At 47.0% G+C, this 18,840-nt stretch overlaps 1 protein-coding gene across 1 annotated transcript in view; it reads left to right on the forward strand.

Annotated features, from left to right (window-relative positions):
• Positions 1 to 18,840, forward strand: part of SEL1L2 (SEL1L2 adaptor subunit of SYVN1 ubiquitin ligase) — a 91,790-nt gene that overhangs the window by 66,149 nt on the left and 6,801 nt on the right. The window contains exons 14-19 of the mRNA XM_060257474.1: positions 1,795 to 1,857; positions 6,246 to 6,333; positions 6,434 to 6,582; positions 11,445 to 11,610; positions 11,697 to 11,771; positions 16,161 to 16,330. Of these exons, the coding sequence (XP_060113457.1) occupies positions 1,795 to 1,857; positions 6,246 to 6,333; positions 6,434 to 6,582; positions 11,445 to 11,610; positions 11,697 to 11,771; positions 16,161 to 16,330 (711 nt within the window). The remainder of the gene's footprint in view (positions 1 to 1,794; positions 1,858 to 6,245; positions 6,334 to 6,433; positions 6,583 to 11,444; positions 11,611 to 11,696; positions 11,772 to 16,160; positions 16,331 to 18,840) is intronic.

The raw sequence follows: 18,840 nt of genomic DNA on the forward strand, positions 1-18,840 counted from the left end.
GTTAAAAACAACGGGGTGATCAGCTGTCTTCCTCCCTCCATGTTTTTGAAAATAGGACTAAAATATTTTTTATTTGGGGATATTATTTTTCTTTTCCTTTTTTCAGGGCTTTTTTTGAGCAGGAACGCAGTTCCGGCTGGCTTGGCGTCAGAGGGCGTGGCCCAATATGCAAATGAGTTCCAGCTGGACCTTTTCCTACCCAAAAGCCCCGTGTGGAACAATGGTGATGTTGGGAGGTGTGGCCTAATATGCAAATGAGTTCCTGCTGGCTTTCTCTACAAAAAAGCCCTGTGTGAAACAATGGTAGCGTTAGGAGGTGTGGCCTAATATACAAATGAGTTCCTGCTGGACTTTTTCTATGAAAAAGCCCTGTGTGAAACAACGGCACCGTTCAGGGGGTGGGGTGGCCTAATATGCAAATGAGTTCCTGCAGGACCTTTTCTACAAAAAATGCCCTATGTGGAACAATGGTGATATCAGGGTATGTGGCAATATGCAAATGAGCCCCCTGCTGGGCCTTTCCTACAAAAAAGCCCTGTGTGAAACAATGGTGGTGTTAGGGGGTGTGGCCTAATATGCAAATGAGTCCCCTGCTGGGCTTTTCCTACCAAAAAAATTAGCCCTAGTTCCCGCCCCCCCCCCCCCCCCCCCCGTCCCGCAAAAGTTTTGTTAGAAACTAGGTAGTCAGTTCTGGCCACTTTCCTTTACTTCTCTTGTTCTAGTAGGTTTTCCAGATCCCCCCCTGGCCACTGCTGGGGGATTGATGGAAAGATTTCAGATCCAGGTTGGGGAAACTCCAGGTGATTTGGGGATGGAGCCTGGGGAGGAGTTTGTCTGTCTTTCTCTCTCCCCACCCCCCATTCTTAGACCATGGTCCTGAACAATAAAACAGAAACACTTCTATAACACCCATGTCTAAAAAGACCTCCCTTTGACACTTCTCCACAGCTGCTAGAAACCGAGCAACAAAATAAGTATGTTGAGAATCAGAATCCTCTAAGAGGGACTGAACCTTTTGCTCTAAGGTCACTTAGGAAGCAGAGTTCACTTATCCAGGCAGGACTTGATCCATTTTAACTCAAACCAGGGCTTTTTGGGTAGAAAAAGCCTAGCAGGAACTCATTTGCATATTAGGCCACACCCCTGGTTGTCACCATTGCTTCACACGGGCTTTTTTTTGGTAGTTGACCCAGGGTTTTTTTTTTTGCAAATGAGTTCCTACAGTAGGCCCTGTAAGAAGAGCCCTGTAAACTCTTGGAGGATTGGCTACCTCAGGGGTGTGTGGCCTAATATGCAAAGGAGCTCCTGCTACAAAGTGAGCCCTGGTTTTGGGAGAACATTAAGACAATGCCCCCATGTGACGACGTTACTGCTGCATCACACTATAAGGGATGTCACCATGTGGCTGGTGAAGTCACGACATTTCCAGGTAAAGGTAAACATAATCCCAGGTAAAGGTAAATCCCAGGTAAAACCCCTGTGCAAGCGCCAGTCGTTTCCGACCTCCCCAAAAGAGCTCTCCTGCCACTCGTCAGCCTGCCCAACAAAACAGCCCGGTCTCTTTTACCAGTACAAGCAGGAGGCAAAAGGAAATAGGCAAAGTAAGGAATGACCCTTAAAGCAGAGGTCTGAGGTCACACTCAGAAGAAGGCCTTAGGAAGAAAGGGCGAGGCGAAGCGAAGGTGATTTTCCTCTCTGATTCAGAAAGCAGAAATCAGGAACGTGAAATTTTAATCCTGCAGACACTTGTTCAAGTAATTTAAAACAAACATTCCCAATTAATGTTTTGCTCAGGGCAATCCTCTTGGGTTATGCGGACTAGGTCTCCTTTATTTCCGTGGCAGAGGTGTCCAGGTGGTGAGTATTGTCGGCCCTTCTTTGCACTGCAAGCAGTAGCCCAGAAAATGATGAATTTTATAAAATGTGAAGTATGAATTGACATCCCCACAAAGCATTTGCAAGAGAATGCATATTTCCAGTCACCTTTTCATTATCTTTGAACTACTCCCTGCCTCTTGGCTACCAGGGCCACAGCAGAAGGTTCAAAGAGGGAATTAAATCGTAAGAGAAAAAAAGTTCCCCATTTTTTTCCTCGCTTGTAAATTCCTGGGCGAATGTCACACATGGAAACTAATGCAATTTCAGGCCACTTCAGCAATTGTTTGCAAGCGCATCTCACCATTTCACACCATAAAATCCAGCTGCAAAGTGCATTGAAGGTGTATTGAAAGTGTTATTTAGTGTGTATGTGAAAGCCCCCCCTGTTTCTTTGGAGGGTTGGGTGGTTGAGCCAATTTGGTGTAGCGCTTAAGTGTGCGGACTCTTATCTGGGAGAACCAGGTTTGTTTCCCCACTCCTCTACAGTTGCTGGAATGGCCTTGGGTCAGCCATAGCTCTGGCCAGAGGTTGTCCTTGAAAAGGCAGCTGCTGTAAGAGCCCTCTCCAGCCCCACCTACCTCACAGGGGTGTCTGCTGTGGGGGAGGAAGGTAAAGGAGATTGTGAGCCACTCTGAGTCTCTGATTCAGAGAGAAAGACGGGGTATAAATCTGCAGTCTTCGTCTTCTTCTGTATCTGTTCATTTGTTTTACTCCCTCTAGTGGAGATTCAATATTACACTGGTTTATGTCTGGCATAAAAACCAGCAGTTTGAATCTGCAGGGAGATATGCCAGCCATTAACCTGTGTCATGTTGAATTGGCCAATTCTGTATGGGACAAAATCACGCCACTCCCCAGAAATAGGAATGTACAATTGAAATTAGAATGTGGTAAAGCCCTGTGTTCACTGGGACTCTATCTCAAGTTTGCAGCCCTGTTGTAGGTGGAAACAACCACTCCAGAGAGCCGTGACCACTTCACCTCTTAGGTCCTCTCTCGCTCACAGAAACATCAACAGAGAGCAAAGTCCAGCCCACTTTACTAACAGGCCCTCACGCAAACAATTCACCGAGTTATGGGGGCTGAGGTGCAAACACTGTCCCATGCACAAGCTGCCACTCTTTAGTCATCATCTTAAAAATGTATAGACTGGTGTGCATGTGTGTGTTTCTGACTCTGAAACACACAGCCCACAGGATTAAACAAACAAGGAATTAGCTTTTGTGTCCCGAATGCCAACACACAGTAAGTGCACAGAGTTGGCTTCTCAGCATCAGAGCAGCGAGGTTCAGGCACAGATCAGACAACACTAATGACTTCAAGTCCAAAGGGGGGAATCCAAGAACGAGGCTTCTATCATACAGGCAATGGTCAGAAACGGAGAAATCTCTCTAGAAGGGTGTTTAACACATGGAATTCACTGCCACAGGAGGTGGTGGCGGCTACAAGCATATCCAGCTTCAAGAGGGGGTTGGATAAACATCTGGAGCAGAGGTCCATCAGTGGCTATTAGCCACAGTGTATTGTTGGAACTCTCTGAGTGGGGCAGTGATGCTCTGTATTCTTGGTGCTTGCAGGGGGGGGCACAGTGGGAGGGCTTCTAGTCTCCTGGCCCCACTGGTGGATCTCCAGATGGCACTTGATTTTTTTTGGTCACTGTGTGACACACAGCGTTGGACCGGATGGGCCATTGGCCTGTTCCAACATGGCTTCTCTTGTGTTCTTACGTGACACAGAGTGTTGGACCGGATGGGCCATTGGCTTGATCCAACATGGCTTCTCTTATGTCCTTATGAATACAGGAAGCAAGGTTAATAACTAACAGACGAGTTACTTCCACACAGCTACTCCCTTCTCTGTTGTTTTCAACCTGCACGCTGGTAAACTCCTGCATTGCCTCATGCCCTCGCTGTCTTCCTCAGTCCTGCTCCCGCAAGCACTCGCCCGCATTGTTGAACCTGGGCTGGTGGACGGTCTCTGCTAATCTTCTTCCAACAGCATTCCCTATGCTCTGGGGATGAGGGGGTGAACTGACTGGCAACCGGCTCTTCGTTGCCAGCCCAGGGTTAGGAAGGTGAGGGGCCAGGTGTACTGGCTTCCATCTGGGCATCTAAATCAGGCCCCTCAGAGTCGCTGTTTCCACTTACAACAGGGTTGCTTCCTCCTGCGATATTTCTGCCCCTGGCCATGAGCTTGAGACAGGTTTGCTAACTCCCTCTTCCTCAGAGGAGTCCTCACCATCCCTTTGCTCTCCTGAGCCTGGCTGATCCATGACGTTTTATTTACAGCTTAAACATAACACTGAAGAAAGCAAGGTAGAGGTTACAGTGTTTCTTCCCCTTGAACTTTTGATCTGTTTCCCTATTCCAGCATCTGAGCTTTTTTTGTTACAAATGGACTTCTCTGTCCATTAAGCTTTAAGCTGATCTTCACCTCAGCTTCACTCAGTCAGACATACTCTTTTCCCTTTCACTTCCGACCAGCCAGTGATGCTCATTATTCTTGGTGCTTTTTTGGGGGGGGGGGGGCAACAGTGGGAGGACTTCTGGAGCTCCTCCAAGACTTCCTGATATTCCCTGAGTTTTGGCCACTGTGTGTAACAAAGTGCTGGACTAGATGGGTCACTGGCCTGATCCAACATGGTCTCTCTTCTGTTCTTATGTCTGGGGCAGTGATGCTCTGTATTCTTGGAGTTTGCTGGGGGGGGGGGCAACAGTGGAAGGGTTTCTGAAGTTCTGGCCCCACTGGTGGGCCTTCTGATGGCACCTGGGTTTTGGCCACTGTGTGACACAAAGTGTTTGACTGGATGAGCCATTGGCCTGATCCCATATGTTTTCTCTTATGTCTGGGGCAGTGATGCTCTGTCTTCTTGGTGCTTGGGCGGGGGGGCAAAAGGGCTTCTGGAGTTCTGGCCCTGCTGGTGGACCTCCTGATGGCATCTGGGTTTTGGCCACCGTGTGACACAGAGTGTTGGACTGGATGGGCCATTGGCCTGATCCAACACGGCGTCTGTTACATTTTTATATTCTTAACTCCCAACTTCTCTTTTAACTGTCTTTCCCCCAAACTGCTCTTTTAACTGTCTTTTCCCAAAATTCCATCTACTCTCATTGGTTGGTCTTAGGGAGAGGTGGAGCCTGCCGCTTCCATCACAACATAATGTTCTGGATGTACATTACTTTTCACTTTGGGTGTTGAATAGAAGATCTCGATCTAATATTGATAGTTGAGGAGGGAAGGCAGCACAGTCAGATCTAAGGAGGTAAGCAAAGCGGGCTTTTTTTGTAGCAGGAACTGCTTTGCATATTAGGCCACACACCCCTGAAGTAGCCAGTCCTCCAAGAGCTTACAGTAGGCCCTTTACTAAGAGCCCTGTAAGCTCCCGGAGGATTGGCTACATCAGGGGGTGTGGCCTAATATGCAAAAGAACTCCTGCTAGAATTCCATCCATGATATTAGGCCACACCCCCTGATGTAGCCAATCCTCCTGGAGCTTACAGTAGGCCCTTCACTAAGAGCCATGTAAGCTCCCGGAGGATTGGCTACATCAGGGGTGTGTGGCCTAATATGCAAAGGAGCTCCTGCTACAAAAAAAGCCTGCATGGAAGACCACCAAGGAAGTTGCTGGAGAGGCCGGCAATGGCAAACCACCTCTGAACACCTCTTGCCTTGAAAACCCCCTGCCGAAGTTGACATAAATCAGCCGCAACCCGACAGCGCTTTGCGTGCATAGTATCGCTAGTGGGCTGCGATGTGCTTAGCTAGAGACAGCTTTGGAGGACGTGCGGCGCCCATTCTGAAAACTGAGTATGGGAATGCAGCATTAAAGCGTATTTTTTGAAATAACACCGTTTAGAATTTTTCAAAAACCAAACCAATGACACTTCCCCCAACTAGTATGAATTGATTGCCATCACAAAAAAATAGTTTATCCGTGACACTGCAAGCTGAATGGGATTCTGGAATAGTGAAAGTACCTTGAAAAATTTATTTTATTTGTGGGCTAGTGCTGAGAAATGAAGGTATATATTTCAGCGAAAGGGAATGTGGCATTTCAGCAAATGCTGCATAAAATAGTACGCTTCAGAAACAGGTTATGGGACAACATTCCATCATCTCTTCAACGGATTGTAATGTTTTTTTTGCGATATTAAGATTCGATGGGATTAGCATGTCTTTAATATGGTGCAGCATATACATTTTATTAATTTTTTTTAAAAAAAGAAAGCTGTTGAGGGAAAATACTTTGAAAGGGGAGCAATTTTTTCCCCTTCTGTAACTGCGAAGACTCATGAGATACCAGATTCCTAAGAACCACTTTCCCTGTTGATGAAATCTTTACCTTCTAAGAATAATTTCCTTTTCAGAATTATACAGAAGCTTTTAAATACTTTAAAAAAGCAGCTGAGAAAGGATTTCCCAGAGCCCACCTTCATCTAGGAGTCATGTACCACAGTAAGTTCTAGTCACTACAATTGTGTGTGTGTTTTCAATTGTTCAGTTCCATGACAATTGAACGACGATTCATTTGCTCCATCTTAAACTTGATTTGCAGCTGGCGCAGGAGTCAGGAAAGATTCTAAACTTGCCTTCCAATATTTTTACTTGGCAACTCAAACTGGAGAACCCCTTGCGGTTTATCATTTGGCCGAAATGTATGCCACAGGAAGTGGGGTGCGTCGATCATGCCAAACTGCTGTTGAAGTAAGTGTGTCAACTTTTTTTTAAAAAAAATGCATGTGCTTGTAGATGATAGCATTGATGACTTTCCCCCCTCTCATTTAATGCTTCATTGTGCAAAAATCAACATTTGCCATCAGAAAAAATATAGTGGCCACAGACTCAATTTACACACACTAGGGATGCCAGATCTCCTCACCTTGCAAGCTGGGTGGGGCCCTTGGGAGAGCCAGTTTGGTGTAGTGGTTAAGTATGTGGATTCTTATCTGAGAGAACTGGGTTTGATTCCCCACTCCTCCACTTGCACCTGCTGGAATGGCCTCGGGTCCGCCATAGCTGTCTTGCAGGAGTTGTCCTTGAAAGGGCAGCTGCTGTGAGAGCCCTCTCAGCCCCACCCACCCAAGGGGCCAGCAGACTTCCCAGAGCCAAGGCAGAGGCAGTGACGTTTCCGAGACTTTTTATTTGGGCCAAAAAGGGGGGGGGGAGGGATGTTGTGGTTTTGTATGTATTTTCGGTGTCAAGAAAGAAATTGGCTGGGTTTTCTCCTATTGCTGTTTCCTACTCTTCTTCCCTTTCATTATTGTAACTTGGTGTAACTACTGTGGTGCATAGTGGTTTGACTGCGGAGCCATAGACCAGGGGTGGCCAAACTGTGACTCAGGATGGCCTAAGAGATGGAATCCTGAAGTGACACCTAGCCATCTGATATATACATATACACCGCGTTGTACGGTAGCACCTTTAACTGTAGTGGTTTTTTAATTAATTTATTAATGTTTTTATTGTATTTTATTATATAATGTATTGTTCTAATCATGGTCCATTCCATGTCTTGTAAGCCGCCCTGAGCCTGCCTTGGCGGGGAGGGCGGGATATAAATAAAATTTTATTATTATTATTATTATTATTATTATTATTATTATTATTATTATTATTATTATTATTATTATTGTAGGGGGAGAAGATATAGGAGATTGTAAGCCTCTCTGAGTCTCTGATTCAGAAAAAAGGGGTGGGGTATAAATCTGCAGTCTTCTTCTTTGCATATTAGGCCACACACCCCTGATGTAGCCAGTTCTCCTGGAGCTTACTTGATGGCACTTTCCATTTTCACAGAATACATTTAGAGAGCCAGTTTAGTGTAGTGGTAAAGTGGGCAGACTCTTATCTGGGAGAACCGTGTTTGATTCTCCACTTCTCCACTTGCACTTGCTGGAATGGCCTTGGGTCAGCCATGGCTATTACAGAAGCTGTCCTTGAAAGGGCAGCTGCTGTGAGAGCCCTCTCGGCCCCACCCACCTCACAGGGTGTCTGTTGTGGGGGGAGAAGATATAGGACAGGAGTGGACAATGGTAGCTCTCCAGATGTTTTTTGCCTACAATTCCCATCAGTCCCAGCCATCAGCCATGCTGGCTGGGGCTGATGGGAGTTGTAGGCAAAAAACATCTAGAGAGCTACCGTTGGCCACCCCTGATATAGGAGATTGTAGGCCGTTCTGAGTCTCTGATTCAGAGAGAAGGGTGGGGTATAAATCTGCAGTCGTCTTCTTCTTGGTATAGTGGTTAAGTGGGCTGACTCTTATTTGGGAGAACTGGGTTTGATTCCCCATTCCTCCGCTTGCAGATGCTGGAATGGCCTTGGGTCAGCCATAGCTATTGTAGGAGTTGTCCTTGAAAGGGCAGCTTCTGGGAGAGCTCTCTCAGCCTCACCTACCTCTCAGGGTGTCTGTTGTGGGGGGAGAAGACATAGGAGATTGTGAGGCCCTCTGAGACTCTGATTCAGAGAGAAGGGCGGGGTATAAATCTGCAGTCTTCTTCTTCTTCAGATGGGTAGCCCTGTTAGTCTGTCTGTAGCAGTAGAAAAGAGCCAGAGTCCAGTAGCACCTGAAAGACTTACCAGTGTTCCCTCTAAGCTGAGTTAGTGTGAGTTGGTCACTGTTCTTTAGCCTCTGGCCCCGGAGCAAGGTAATGTATGCAGTAGCGAAATCACTCATTCACAACTTTGCCAGTAGCTCATGAAGTAGAATGTTTGCTCACAAGACTCCATAGAGCTTAGAGCAGGGGTGTCAAACATGCAGCCCGGGGGCTGAATCAGGCCCCAGTGGGCTCCTATCAAGCCGGAGAGCAACTCACTGTCGTCTGCTTCCTTCTCCCTCTCTTGCTTCCTTTTGCATCACAACTTGCTTTGCCAGGCTTGCTCAATCGCACACGAGCAACAGAGCAAAGCTCCTCCCTTGGGGAGGAAGTGGGGGAAAGAGAGCTAGCTTTGCCAGGCTCTCTCAATTGCACAGCAGAACTACTGAGCCAAGCCTCTCTTCCTTCTGTTGGCTGAGGCTCAGCAAGTCAACAGGGTGGATTAGGCTGAGTCTGTGTTTGTCTGTATAAAGTTTATGTCTCCCTGACCTGGCATTACATTTTATAACACACATGGCCCGGCCCGACAAGGTCAAGATCTGGCCCTCATAGCAAATGAATTCGACACCCTTGGCTTAGAGGGAATGTTGCTGTTCAGTTCTTCAGGTAGACCAAGATGAGTGGCCACGTTAGTCTGCCTGTAGCCGTAGAAAAGGGCAAGAGCCCAGGAGCGCCTTCAAGAACCAAGACTAACTAGGATTGCCAATCCCCATATGGGGGCAGGGGATCCCCCGGTCTGGGGACCTCTCCCCACTTCAGGGTCATCAGAAAGCGAGGAGGGAGGGAAAGGAAATGTCTGCTGGGCACTCCATTATTCCCTATAGAGGCCGATTCCCATAGGGTATAATGAAAAATTGATTCCCGGGTATCTCGGGCTCAGGGGGGGGGCTGTTTTTTGAGGTAGAGGCATCAAATTTTCAGCATAGTATCCAGTGCCTCTCCCCAAAAACCCCTCCAAGTTTCAAAAAGATTGGCCCAGGGAGTCCAATTCTATGAGCCCCAAAAGAAGATGCCCCTATCCTCCATTAATTCCAATTTAAAAGGTGTGCGGTCCCTTTGGAGTTCAACTGTGCTTGTCACACCCTTGCTCCCGGCTCCACCCCCAAAGTCTCCTGTCTCCAGCCCCAAAGTCCCCAGATATTTCTTGAATTGGACTTGGCAACCCTAAGACTAACCAAATTTGTGACAGGGGAGGAGCTTTCACGAGCCACTGCTCACTTCTTCAGATACTTCAGGTACTTCAATGGCTGCCTATCCTGCAGAGAGGTCTGTGTACGTTGTCATGGATGCCACACCCAAAGAAAAGAGACTTCCTTCCTGAGGAGTTTCTATCTATCCATTTCTCCTCCCGCTGTCTCAGCCAGGTCAGAAAAGCTCTCCCTGAAATCCCCAGAATTTCCTTCCTGAAGCCTCTCTAGCATTTCACACCTCCAAATCTCTGTTCCCTGCTTGGAGGGGGGAGTTTGGCCATCCCGTTGTTTCCAGCTAGACCTGTTCACATGTCTTCAGAGGTAGCTGAGGTGAGCTTGGAAAGCCATAGACGGATTTCCTCCTTTCCAGCTGGTTCTCTGAGGGAGGTGGTGGTGGTGGTTTAAAACATAAAGTGGAGGTTTTGCTGCTTTAAACCCAGAAAAAAATGCATTTCTTCACACCCATAGGAAAATGCCCAGTTTATTAGAACTAAAAGTCACGATATTCTGAACTTCATTTTAAAAAATTAAATATCTCAGGATTTGATCAGAGATCTGGTATATAAAATTTTCGTAGAATGTAACCTCGGGTTTTGGTAAATCCAAGAAGTACGTAGTGTCTCAGTCTCAGTCTTTTTTGTGTACAAATTATGGTGTTTCGCCAGCTGACACTGAGCCATCTCATTTCTGTGTCAGCTTTTCACAATCAAAGGTACCTGAATTATCAGACGGAGTCAATGGTCCAGTTGTCTCAGAAGACAAAGTCATTTCATGGTATTCCCCACCCCCACCGCATCAAGATACATATGTAAATTATTCCGTCACCCACGGTATCTTTATTGAACATGCAATTACTGGTTTGATGTAATTATTTATCACGAATAGCCAATCAGAGTGGTGTGGCTGAAGATCTACAAATGTTCTACAGATGACAGAGATATGTTCACCTGGAGAAAATGGCTTCTTTGGAAGATGGACTCTGTGGCATCACACTCAAGTGGAAGTCCCTCCTCAGGCTCCACCCCCCCCCCCAAAAAAAACAACTCTCCAGGTATTTCTAAACCTGGAACTGGCAACCCTTATAAAATCCAATTCATTCATTTTTTTCCAGGGCTTCTTTTGTTTGAAAAGCCCAGTAGGAACTCATCTGCATATTAGGCCACACCCCAGCTGCCACCGTTGTTTCGCACAGGGCCTTTTTGTAGAAAAAGCCTAGCAGGAGCTCATTTGCATATTAAACCATGCCCCTGACAGCACCACTGTTTTGCGGAGGGAAAAGCCCAGCAGGAACTCATCTGCATAATAGGCCACACCCCAGCTGCCACCATTGTTTCACACATGGACTTTTTGTAGAAAAAGCCCAGCAGGAGCTCATTTGCATATTAAACCATGCCCCTGACAGCACCACTGTTTTGCTTGGGAAAAGCCCAGCAGGAACTCATTTGCATAATAGGTCACACTCCTGACGCCACCATTGTTTCACACAGGACTTTTGTGCAAAAAAAGCCCAGCAGGAACTTATTTGCATATTAGGCCACACCCACTGATGCCAAGCCAGCCGGAACTGTGTTCCTGCTCAAAAAATCATTTTGTATTTTAAACGGATGTTTCGTTTTTTAAAAACTTCATATTTAGCTATCTGAATTGAAATATCTTCTGTTTTCTCTTTTTTACAAGAATAATAATTAGCATGTTAATAGTTTAATAATCGTTGTATTCAGGGCAGGGCTAAAAACTTCTGCACTATTCATGCTTTTTTCCTCCCTGTCCATTTGCCCTTCAGCTTTACAGAACTGTGTGTGAGCTTGGAAGATGGTCCGAGAAATTCCTGACAGCATACTTTGCTTACCAGGCCAGACAGACCGATCCATCTCTGGTCCACTACTTATTCCTAGCCGAAATGGGCTACGAGGTCGCTCAGATCAACTCGGCCTACATTATCGAATCCGGTAAGCAAAGCCTCACGCTTGCAGGCGCTTGTGGTCTGGAACCCAGGGTTTGCGCTGGGGCAAGCGAAGTCACTTTTTCGTTACAGAGAAGATTGAACTCTTCCGCCGAAACCAGATGTATCCACTGGCTCTTCTTTTATGGAACCGGGCTGCCACTCAAGGTAGGAACAAAATTAAAAATAACCTGCACCAAGCTGTCCTTTCTTATTAATGCGATCCCCCCCCCCCCCAGTTCTGTTCTTGCAGCTGAAAACCATGAAAAGACAAAGCTACAGAATCACCGATCTTGCATATTTAGAGACTGTTTTTCCCTCTGGTAAATGTATAACAAAAACCATGTTCCCATGGGCATTTATGTATAAAGCTTTGCATTTGCCAACATTAGCAATCGACAATATTCCTTTTTTAAAACTTTGTTCTTCTTCACAAGCTGATGTTGTTCTGTCAGCCCCTACTCAACTATAAGCCCAGCCTTTAAAATAAATAAAAACTGAAAGTAAGAAGAAGATATTGGATTTATATCCTGTACTCCACTCTGAATCTCAAAGTCTCAGAGTGGTTTACAATCTTCTTTACCTTCCTTCCCCACAACAGACACCCTGTGACGTGGGAGGGGCTGAGAGAGCTCTCCCAGAAGCTGCCCTTCCAAGGACAACTCTGCGAGAGCGATGGCTGACCCAAGGCCATCCCAGTAGCTGCAAGTGGAGGAGTGGGGAATCAAACCCGGTTCTCCCAGATAAGAGTCTGCGCACTTAATTATTACATCAAACTGACTCTCTTGGATTGCTTCTGTCTTAATTCTAAAGGACCTGCTAATTTTATTGCCCAAAACCTTAAAATTGGATTTTAAGACTTACAAACAGAGGCTAGATGGCCATCTGACAGCAATGCGGATCCTGAGAATTTAGGGAGAGGTACTTGTGATTTTCCTGCACTGTGCAGGGGGTTGGACTAGATGACCCTGGAGACCCCTTCCAACTCTATGATTCTTCTATGATTCTAAAGGAGTGCTGAGTAGCTTAAGCGTGTGTTTTACATGATGGTACTTTCATATAGATCTTCCGTGACCGTTCTTCCATTTTTGTCAGAGGAAAGGTCAAATGATCTGTGATCATGATAGTCAAGATATAGAACTAATTCTTTTTTGGAGTCCTACGACATGCCTGTCCAAGTCTGTAGGTAATTCGCGGAGTGTAGAAATAAACTCACTGAGCAGTAAAAATGTGGCTGTCGTGATCCTTTAACCTTCACTCAAGCAAAGCAGCTACCTCTGCTGCATCCACTGGACCCTGAAGGTTACTAGATTCTTTGCCAGTCACACTCTTTGCGGGTTAATGCATCCCAACCTATGTCTCAGAGTTGAAAAGGGCAGTGTCTCTTTTCATTCACTCAAGTTGCTGCCTCCTACCCTTGTAGTTCTTAAGAACATAAGAGAAGCCATGTTGGATCAGGCCAGTGGCCCATCCAGTTGAACACTCTGTGTCACATAAGAACATAAGAGAAGCCATGTTGGATCAGGCCAGTGGCCCATCCAGTTCAACACTCTGTGTCACATAAGAACATAAGAGAAGCCATGTTGGATCAGGCCAGTGGCCCATCCAGTCCAACACTCTGTGTCACATAAGAACGTAAGAGAAGCCATGCTGGATCAGGCCAGTGGCCCATCCAGTCCAACACTCTGTGTCACATAAGAACATAAGAGAAGCCATGCTGGATCAGGCCAGTGGCCCATCCAGTCCAACACTCTGCGTCACATAAGAACATAACAGAAGCCCTGTTGGATCAGGCCAGTGGCCCATCCAGTCCAACACTCTGTGTCACATAAGAACGTAAGAGAAGCCATGCTGGATCAGGCCAGTGGCCCATCCAGTCCAACACTCTGTGTCACATAAGAACATAAGAGAAGCCATGCTGGATCAGGCCAGTGGCCCATCCAGTCCAACACTCTGTGTCACATAAGAGAAGCCATGCTGGATCAGGCCAATGGCCCATCCAGTCCAACACTCTGTGTCACATAAGAACGTAAGAGAAGCCATGATGGATCAGGCCAGTGGCCCATCCAGTCCAACACTCTGAGTCACATAAGAACATAAGAGAAGCCATGTTGGATCAGGCCAGTGGCCCATCCAGTCCAACACTCTGTGTCACATAAGAACATAAGAGAAGCCATGTTGGATCAGGCCAGTGGCCCATCCAGTCCAACACTCTGTGTCACATAAGAGAAGCCATGCTGGATCAGGCCAATGGCCCATCCAGTCCAACACTCTGTGTCACATAAGAACGTAAGAGAAGCCATGATGGATCAGGCCAGTGGCCCATCCAGTCCAACACTCTGAGTCACATAAGAACATAAGAGAAGCCATGTTGGATCAGGCCAGTGGCCCATCCAGTCCAACACTCTGAGTCACATAAGAACATAAGAGAAGCCATGTTGGATCAGGCCAGTGGCCCATCCAGTCCAACACTCTGAGTCACATAAGAACATAAGAGAAGCTCTGTTGGATCAGGCCAATGGCCCATCCGGCCCAACACTCTGTGTCACATAAGAACATAAGAGAAGCCCTGTTGGATCAGGCCAATGGCCCATCCGGCCCAACACTCTGTGTCACATAAGAACATAAGAGAAGCCCTGTTGGATCAGGCCAATGGTCCATCCAGTCCAACACTCTGTGTCTCATAAGAACATAAGAGAAGCCATGTTGGATCAGGCCAGTGGCCCATCCAGTCCAACACTCTGTGTCACATAAGAACATAAGAGAAGCCATGTTGGATCAGGCCAATGGCCCATCCAGTCCAACACTCTGTGTCTCATAAGAACATAAGAGAAGCCATGTTGGATCAGGCCAGTGGCCCATCCAGTCCAACACTCTGTGTCACATAAGAACATAAGAGAAGCCATGTTGGATCAGGCCAGTGGCCCATCCAGTCCAACATTCTGTGTCACATAAGAACATAAGAGAAGCCATGTTGGATCAGGCCAGTGGCCCATCCAGTCCAACATTCTGTGTCACATAAGAACATAAGAGAAGCCATGTTGGATCAGGCCAGTGGCCCATCCGGTCCAACACTCTGTGTCACATAAGAACATAAGAGGAGCCATGTTGGATCAGGCCAATGGCCCATCCGGTCCAACACTCTGTGTCACATAAGAACATAAGAGAAGCCATGTTTGATCAGGCCAATGACCCATCCAGTCCAACACTCTGTGTCACATAGTGGCCCACAAGCCCAGGGGCCATCAGGACACTAGAAGCCCTTCTTTTCTGTTCTGTAAATATGAGCTATATTTTAGTAAAGTGTTTTATTAAATGCTTTTTGTAGAAGTCCAGTCACAAGTCAGAAAAAGTGCGCCCAAGAAAGAGGTCCTAAAATAATACGTCTCTCTGTTACAAAACTGGATAATGAGACTCGGAGATTGCCAAGTATTTCCACAGCAACAGTACCCATGATGGATTTCTATACGTAAAACAGGAACACAGCTAGAGTCCAGTGGCACCTTTAAGACCAACAGTTTCATTCTGGGTATAAGCTTTCGTATCCACACACATTTCTTCAGATACATTGGAACAGAAGTCACCAACCAGGGCTTCTTTTGAGCAGGAACACAGTTCCGGCTGGCTTGGCATCATGGTGTGTGGCCTAATATGCAAATGAGTCCCTGCTTGGCTTTTTCTGCAAAAAAGCCCCGTGGGAAACAATGGTGATGTCAGCAGGTGTGGCCTAATGTGCAAATGCGTCCCTGCTTGGATTTTTCTGCAAAAAAGCCCTGTGGGAAACAATGGTTATGTCAGAGGGTGTGGCCTAATATGCAAATGAGTCCCTGCTTTGCTTTTTCTACCCCAAAACCCTGTGGGAAACAATGGTGATGTCTGGGGGTGTGGCCTAATATGCAAATGAGTCCCTGCTTAGCTTTTTCTACAAGAAAGCCCTGTGGGAAACAATGGTGATGTCAGGGGGTGTGGCCTAATATGCAAATGAGTCCTTGCTGGACTTTTTCTACAAAAACCCTGTGTGAAACAATGGTGATGTCAGGGGTGTGGCCAAATATGCGAATGAATCCCTGCTGGACTTTTTCTACAAAAATCCTGTGTGAAACAATGGTCATGTCAGGGCGTGTGGCCAAATATGGCCACATATTTCGCATCATGACATTTTCATGGCAGACTTTTTACGGGGTGGTTTGCCATTGCCTTCCCCAGTCATCTACAATTCCCCCCCCCCCCAGCAAGCTGGGTACTAATTTTACTGACCGTGGAAGGATGGAAGGCTGATTCAACCTCGAGCCGGCTACCTGAACCCAGCTTCTGCCGGGATCGAACTCAGGTCGTGAGCAGAGCTGCAGTACTGCAGCTTTACCACTCTGCGCCACGGGGCTCCTTATTTGGATTGATACCACATGCCATTTTCACAACAGTCTTCAAGAGCAGGCAGTCCACATTAAGAAGTCACAAAATAGAACTGTATTTGACAATTTTTTGAAGCTATCATGGAATGATAACTGCAGGATATAATTTAAGCCAAAAACCAACCCTATGCCTTTGTTTTTCTAGGCAATGCATTTGCCAGAGTTAAAATGGGAGATTATCACTACTACGGTTTCGGAACCGAGAGAGATTACATCACAGCGGTGGTCCACTACACCTTGGCTGCCGAACAATACAGCGCTCAAGCTATGTTCAATCTGGGATATATGTGTGAGCACGGCATAGGCGTTTCCAAGGTAATGTTACTTCGCCCCGTCTCATCAACATCGCAGAGTTTTCAACGTTCTGCTTAACAAGAAAGAAGTGGCGAAGCAGAGTTTCCTGCAAGGTCACATATCTGAGCTGCCAAAGGAAATGCGACCAACTGATTGATTTAGCCAGGAATCCCCAAACATTTTGAGGCTGTGGGCACTTCTGAGATTCTGACGCAGGAAGATGGGTGCAACCACAAAATGGCTGTCACAGGAGGTGGAGCCAATCATAAAATGGCAGCCGTGGGAGGCGGAGCCATGCACAGAGAAGAAGCCCAAGTGTGGAGAGGAAGGCATAATTTTAAAATATATATTGGGGGGAAAAGATGTGCTAGGGAATAAAACCAAGACTGTGGTGGCAGCTGCTGTGGAAACGATGTTATTTTAATCTGCCCAGCCAATCAGAAGCCTTCGTGGGCAAGAGCCCCACCTGGCCACACCCACTTTCTAAAATATTTGGTGAGTGCCATGAAAGTGTCAGAGGGCACCAGTGTCCTTGGGTACCATTTTGGAGTCCCCTGGATTATGCTATACCCCAGCGATTGCTATAATTTAGGAACAACAAAGGCCCAGTAAGTCGTGATATGTGCCAGTCCAAGCAGTGCAGATTGAATTATTTTGGCATCAGAAGAGCCTACTTTCACACAGCAACAGTTAAGAACAGAAGAAGAGCCCAGCTGGATCAGACCAGGGAGGGTCCGTCTAGTCCAGCCTCCTGTCTCACACATGGCCAGCCAGTTCCTCTGGAAGGCCAACAACAGGGCAGAGAGGCCGAGGCCTTCCCCTGAAAAGAACCTCAGAAGGGCCCTGCTAGATCAGACCAGTGAGGGTCCATCTAGTCCAGCCTCCTGTCTCATACAGAGGCCAACCAGTTCCTCTGGAAGGCCAACAACAGGCCAGAGAGACTGAGGCCTTTATAAAAACATCAGAAGAGCCCTGCTGGATCAGACCAGTGAGGGTCCATCTAGTCCAGCCTCCTGTCTCACACAGAGGCCAACCAACAACATGGCAGAGAGGCCGAGGCCTTCCCCTAAGAAGAACCTCAGAAGAGCCCTACTGCATCAGACCAGTGAGGCTCCATCTAGTCCAGCATCCTGTCTCATACAGTGGCCAACCAGTTCCTCTGGAGGGCCAGCAACAGGGCACAGAGACCGAGGCCTTCCCCTGGTGTTGCCTCCTGGCTCTGGGATTTCAGAGGTTCAGTCCCTCTGAATGTGGAGGTTCTCCTCAGGTCACCATAGCTAGTAACCATTGAGAGACTTCTCCTCCATGAACCTATCTAATCCCCCTTTAAGCTATTTATTCCTGTGCCCGGATCCAAGTGGGCATCCGTGTTGGTCTGAAGCAACAGATCAAAGCAGGAGACAAGTTTCACCTTTAAGACCAACCAAGTTTTATTCAGAATGTCAGCTTTCGTATACTCTAAGCAGACTTCATCAGACAAAAATGGAATGGCAAGCAATCCTAAATATAGAGAAAGTTTACCAACTCACTGCCAACTTTCTCTATATTTCATATCGCTTGCCATTCCATTTTTGTCTGATGAAATCTGCTTAAGAGCATACGAAAGCTGACATTCTGACTAAAACTTGGTTGGTCTTAAAGGTGAAACTTGTCTCCTGCTTTGTTCTATTCCTGTGGCCATCCCTACATCCTCTGGGAGCAAAGAAGTGAACCGTCCCATCCCCGCAGTGTACAAAGGCACTGACTGAGCTTTCCAAAAAAGACCGTATCAAACGAGTTTTGGGAAGGATCACAGGGCAGCTGGAAAAAGGATTTTATTTATTTTTATTTTATTCGAGATTTATATCCCGCCCTTCCCACGAATGGCTCAGGGCGGCTTCCAACAATCAATCAAACATAAAATTTAAACAATTTCAAGTATAAAACAGTTAAATATTTAAACAGTTAAAACCTTAAAAACAAAATTCCAATTTCCTGTAAACAGATGGCTGGCCAGTTACATCGAGTTGTCGTCCCAGCTAAGTATAGGCTAGCCGGAAGAGGGTCGTCTTACAGGCCCTGCGGAACTGCGCCAAGTCCCGCAGGGCCCTCACCTCTTCCGGCAGCTGATTCCACCATACGGGGGCCATAACGGAGAAAGCCCTTTCTCTGGTGGCTTTCAAACGGGCTTCTTTTGGCCCCGGGATAGTGAGGAGATTTTGTGTTCCTGACCTCAGTGCTCTCTGGGGAACGTGTGGGGAGAGACGGTCCTTCAGGTAGGCAGGTCCCAGGCCATATAGGGCTTTAAAGGTAATAACCAGCACCTTGTACCGGACTCGGTATATCACTGGAAGCCAGTGCAGAGTCCGGAGACCCGGCCGGATGTGTCCCCACTTTGGGAGACCCAATAGCAGCCGGGCCGCGGCATTCTGCACCAGCTGCAGTTTCCGGGTCCGAGACAAGGGCAGCCCCATGTAGAGGGCATTGCAGTAGTCCAACCTCGAGGTGACCGTAGCGTGGATCACTGTTGCTAGGTCGCCGCGTTCCAGAAA

This window comes from Heteronotia binoei, chromosome 1 (genome assembly GCF_032191835.1).
Source record: "Heteronotia binoei isolate CCM8104 ecotype False Entrance Well chromosome 1, APGP_CSIRO_Hbin_v1, whole genome shotgun sequence".
In the NCBI taxonomy this organism is placed as follows: Eukaryota; Metazoa; Chordata; class Lepidosauria; order Squamata; family Gekkonidae; genus Heteronotia; species Heteronotia binoei.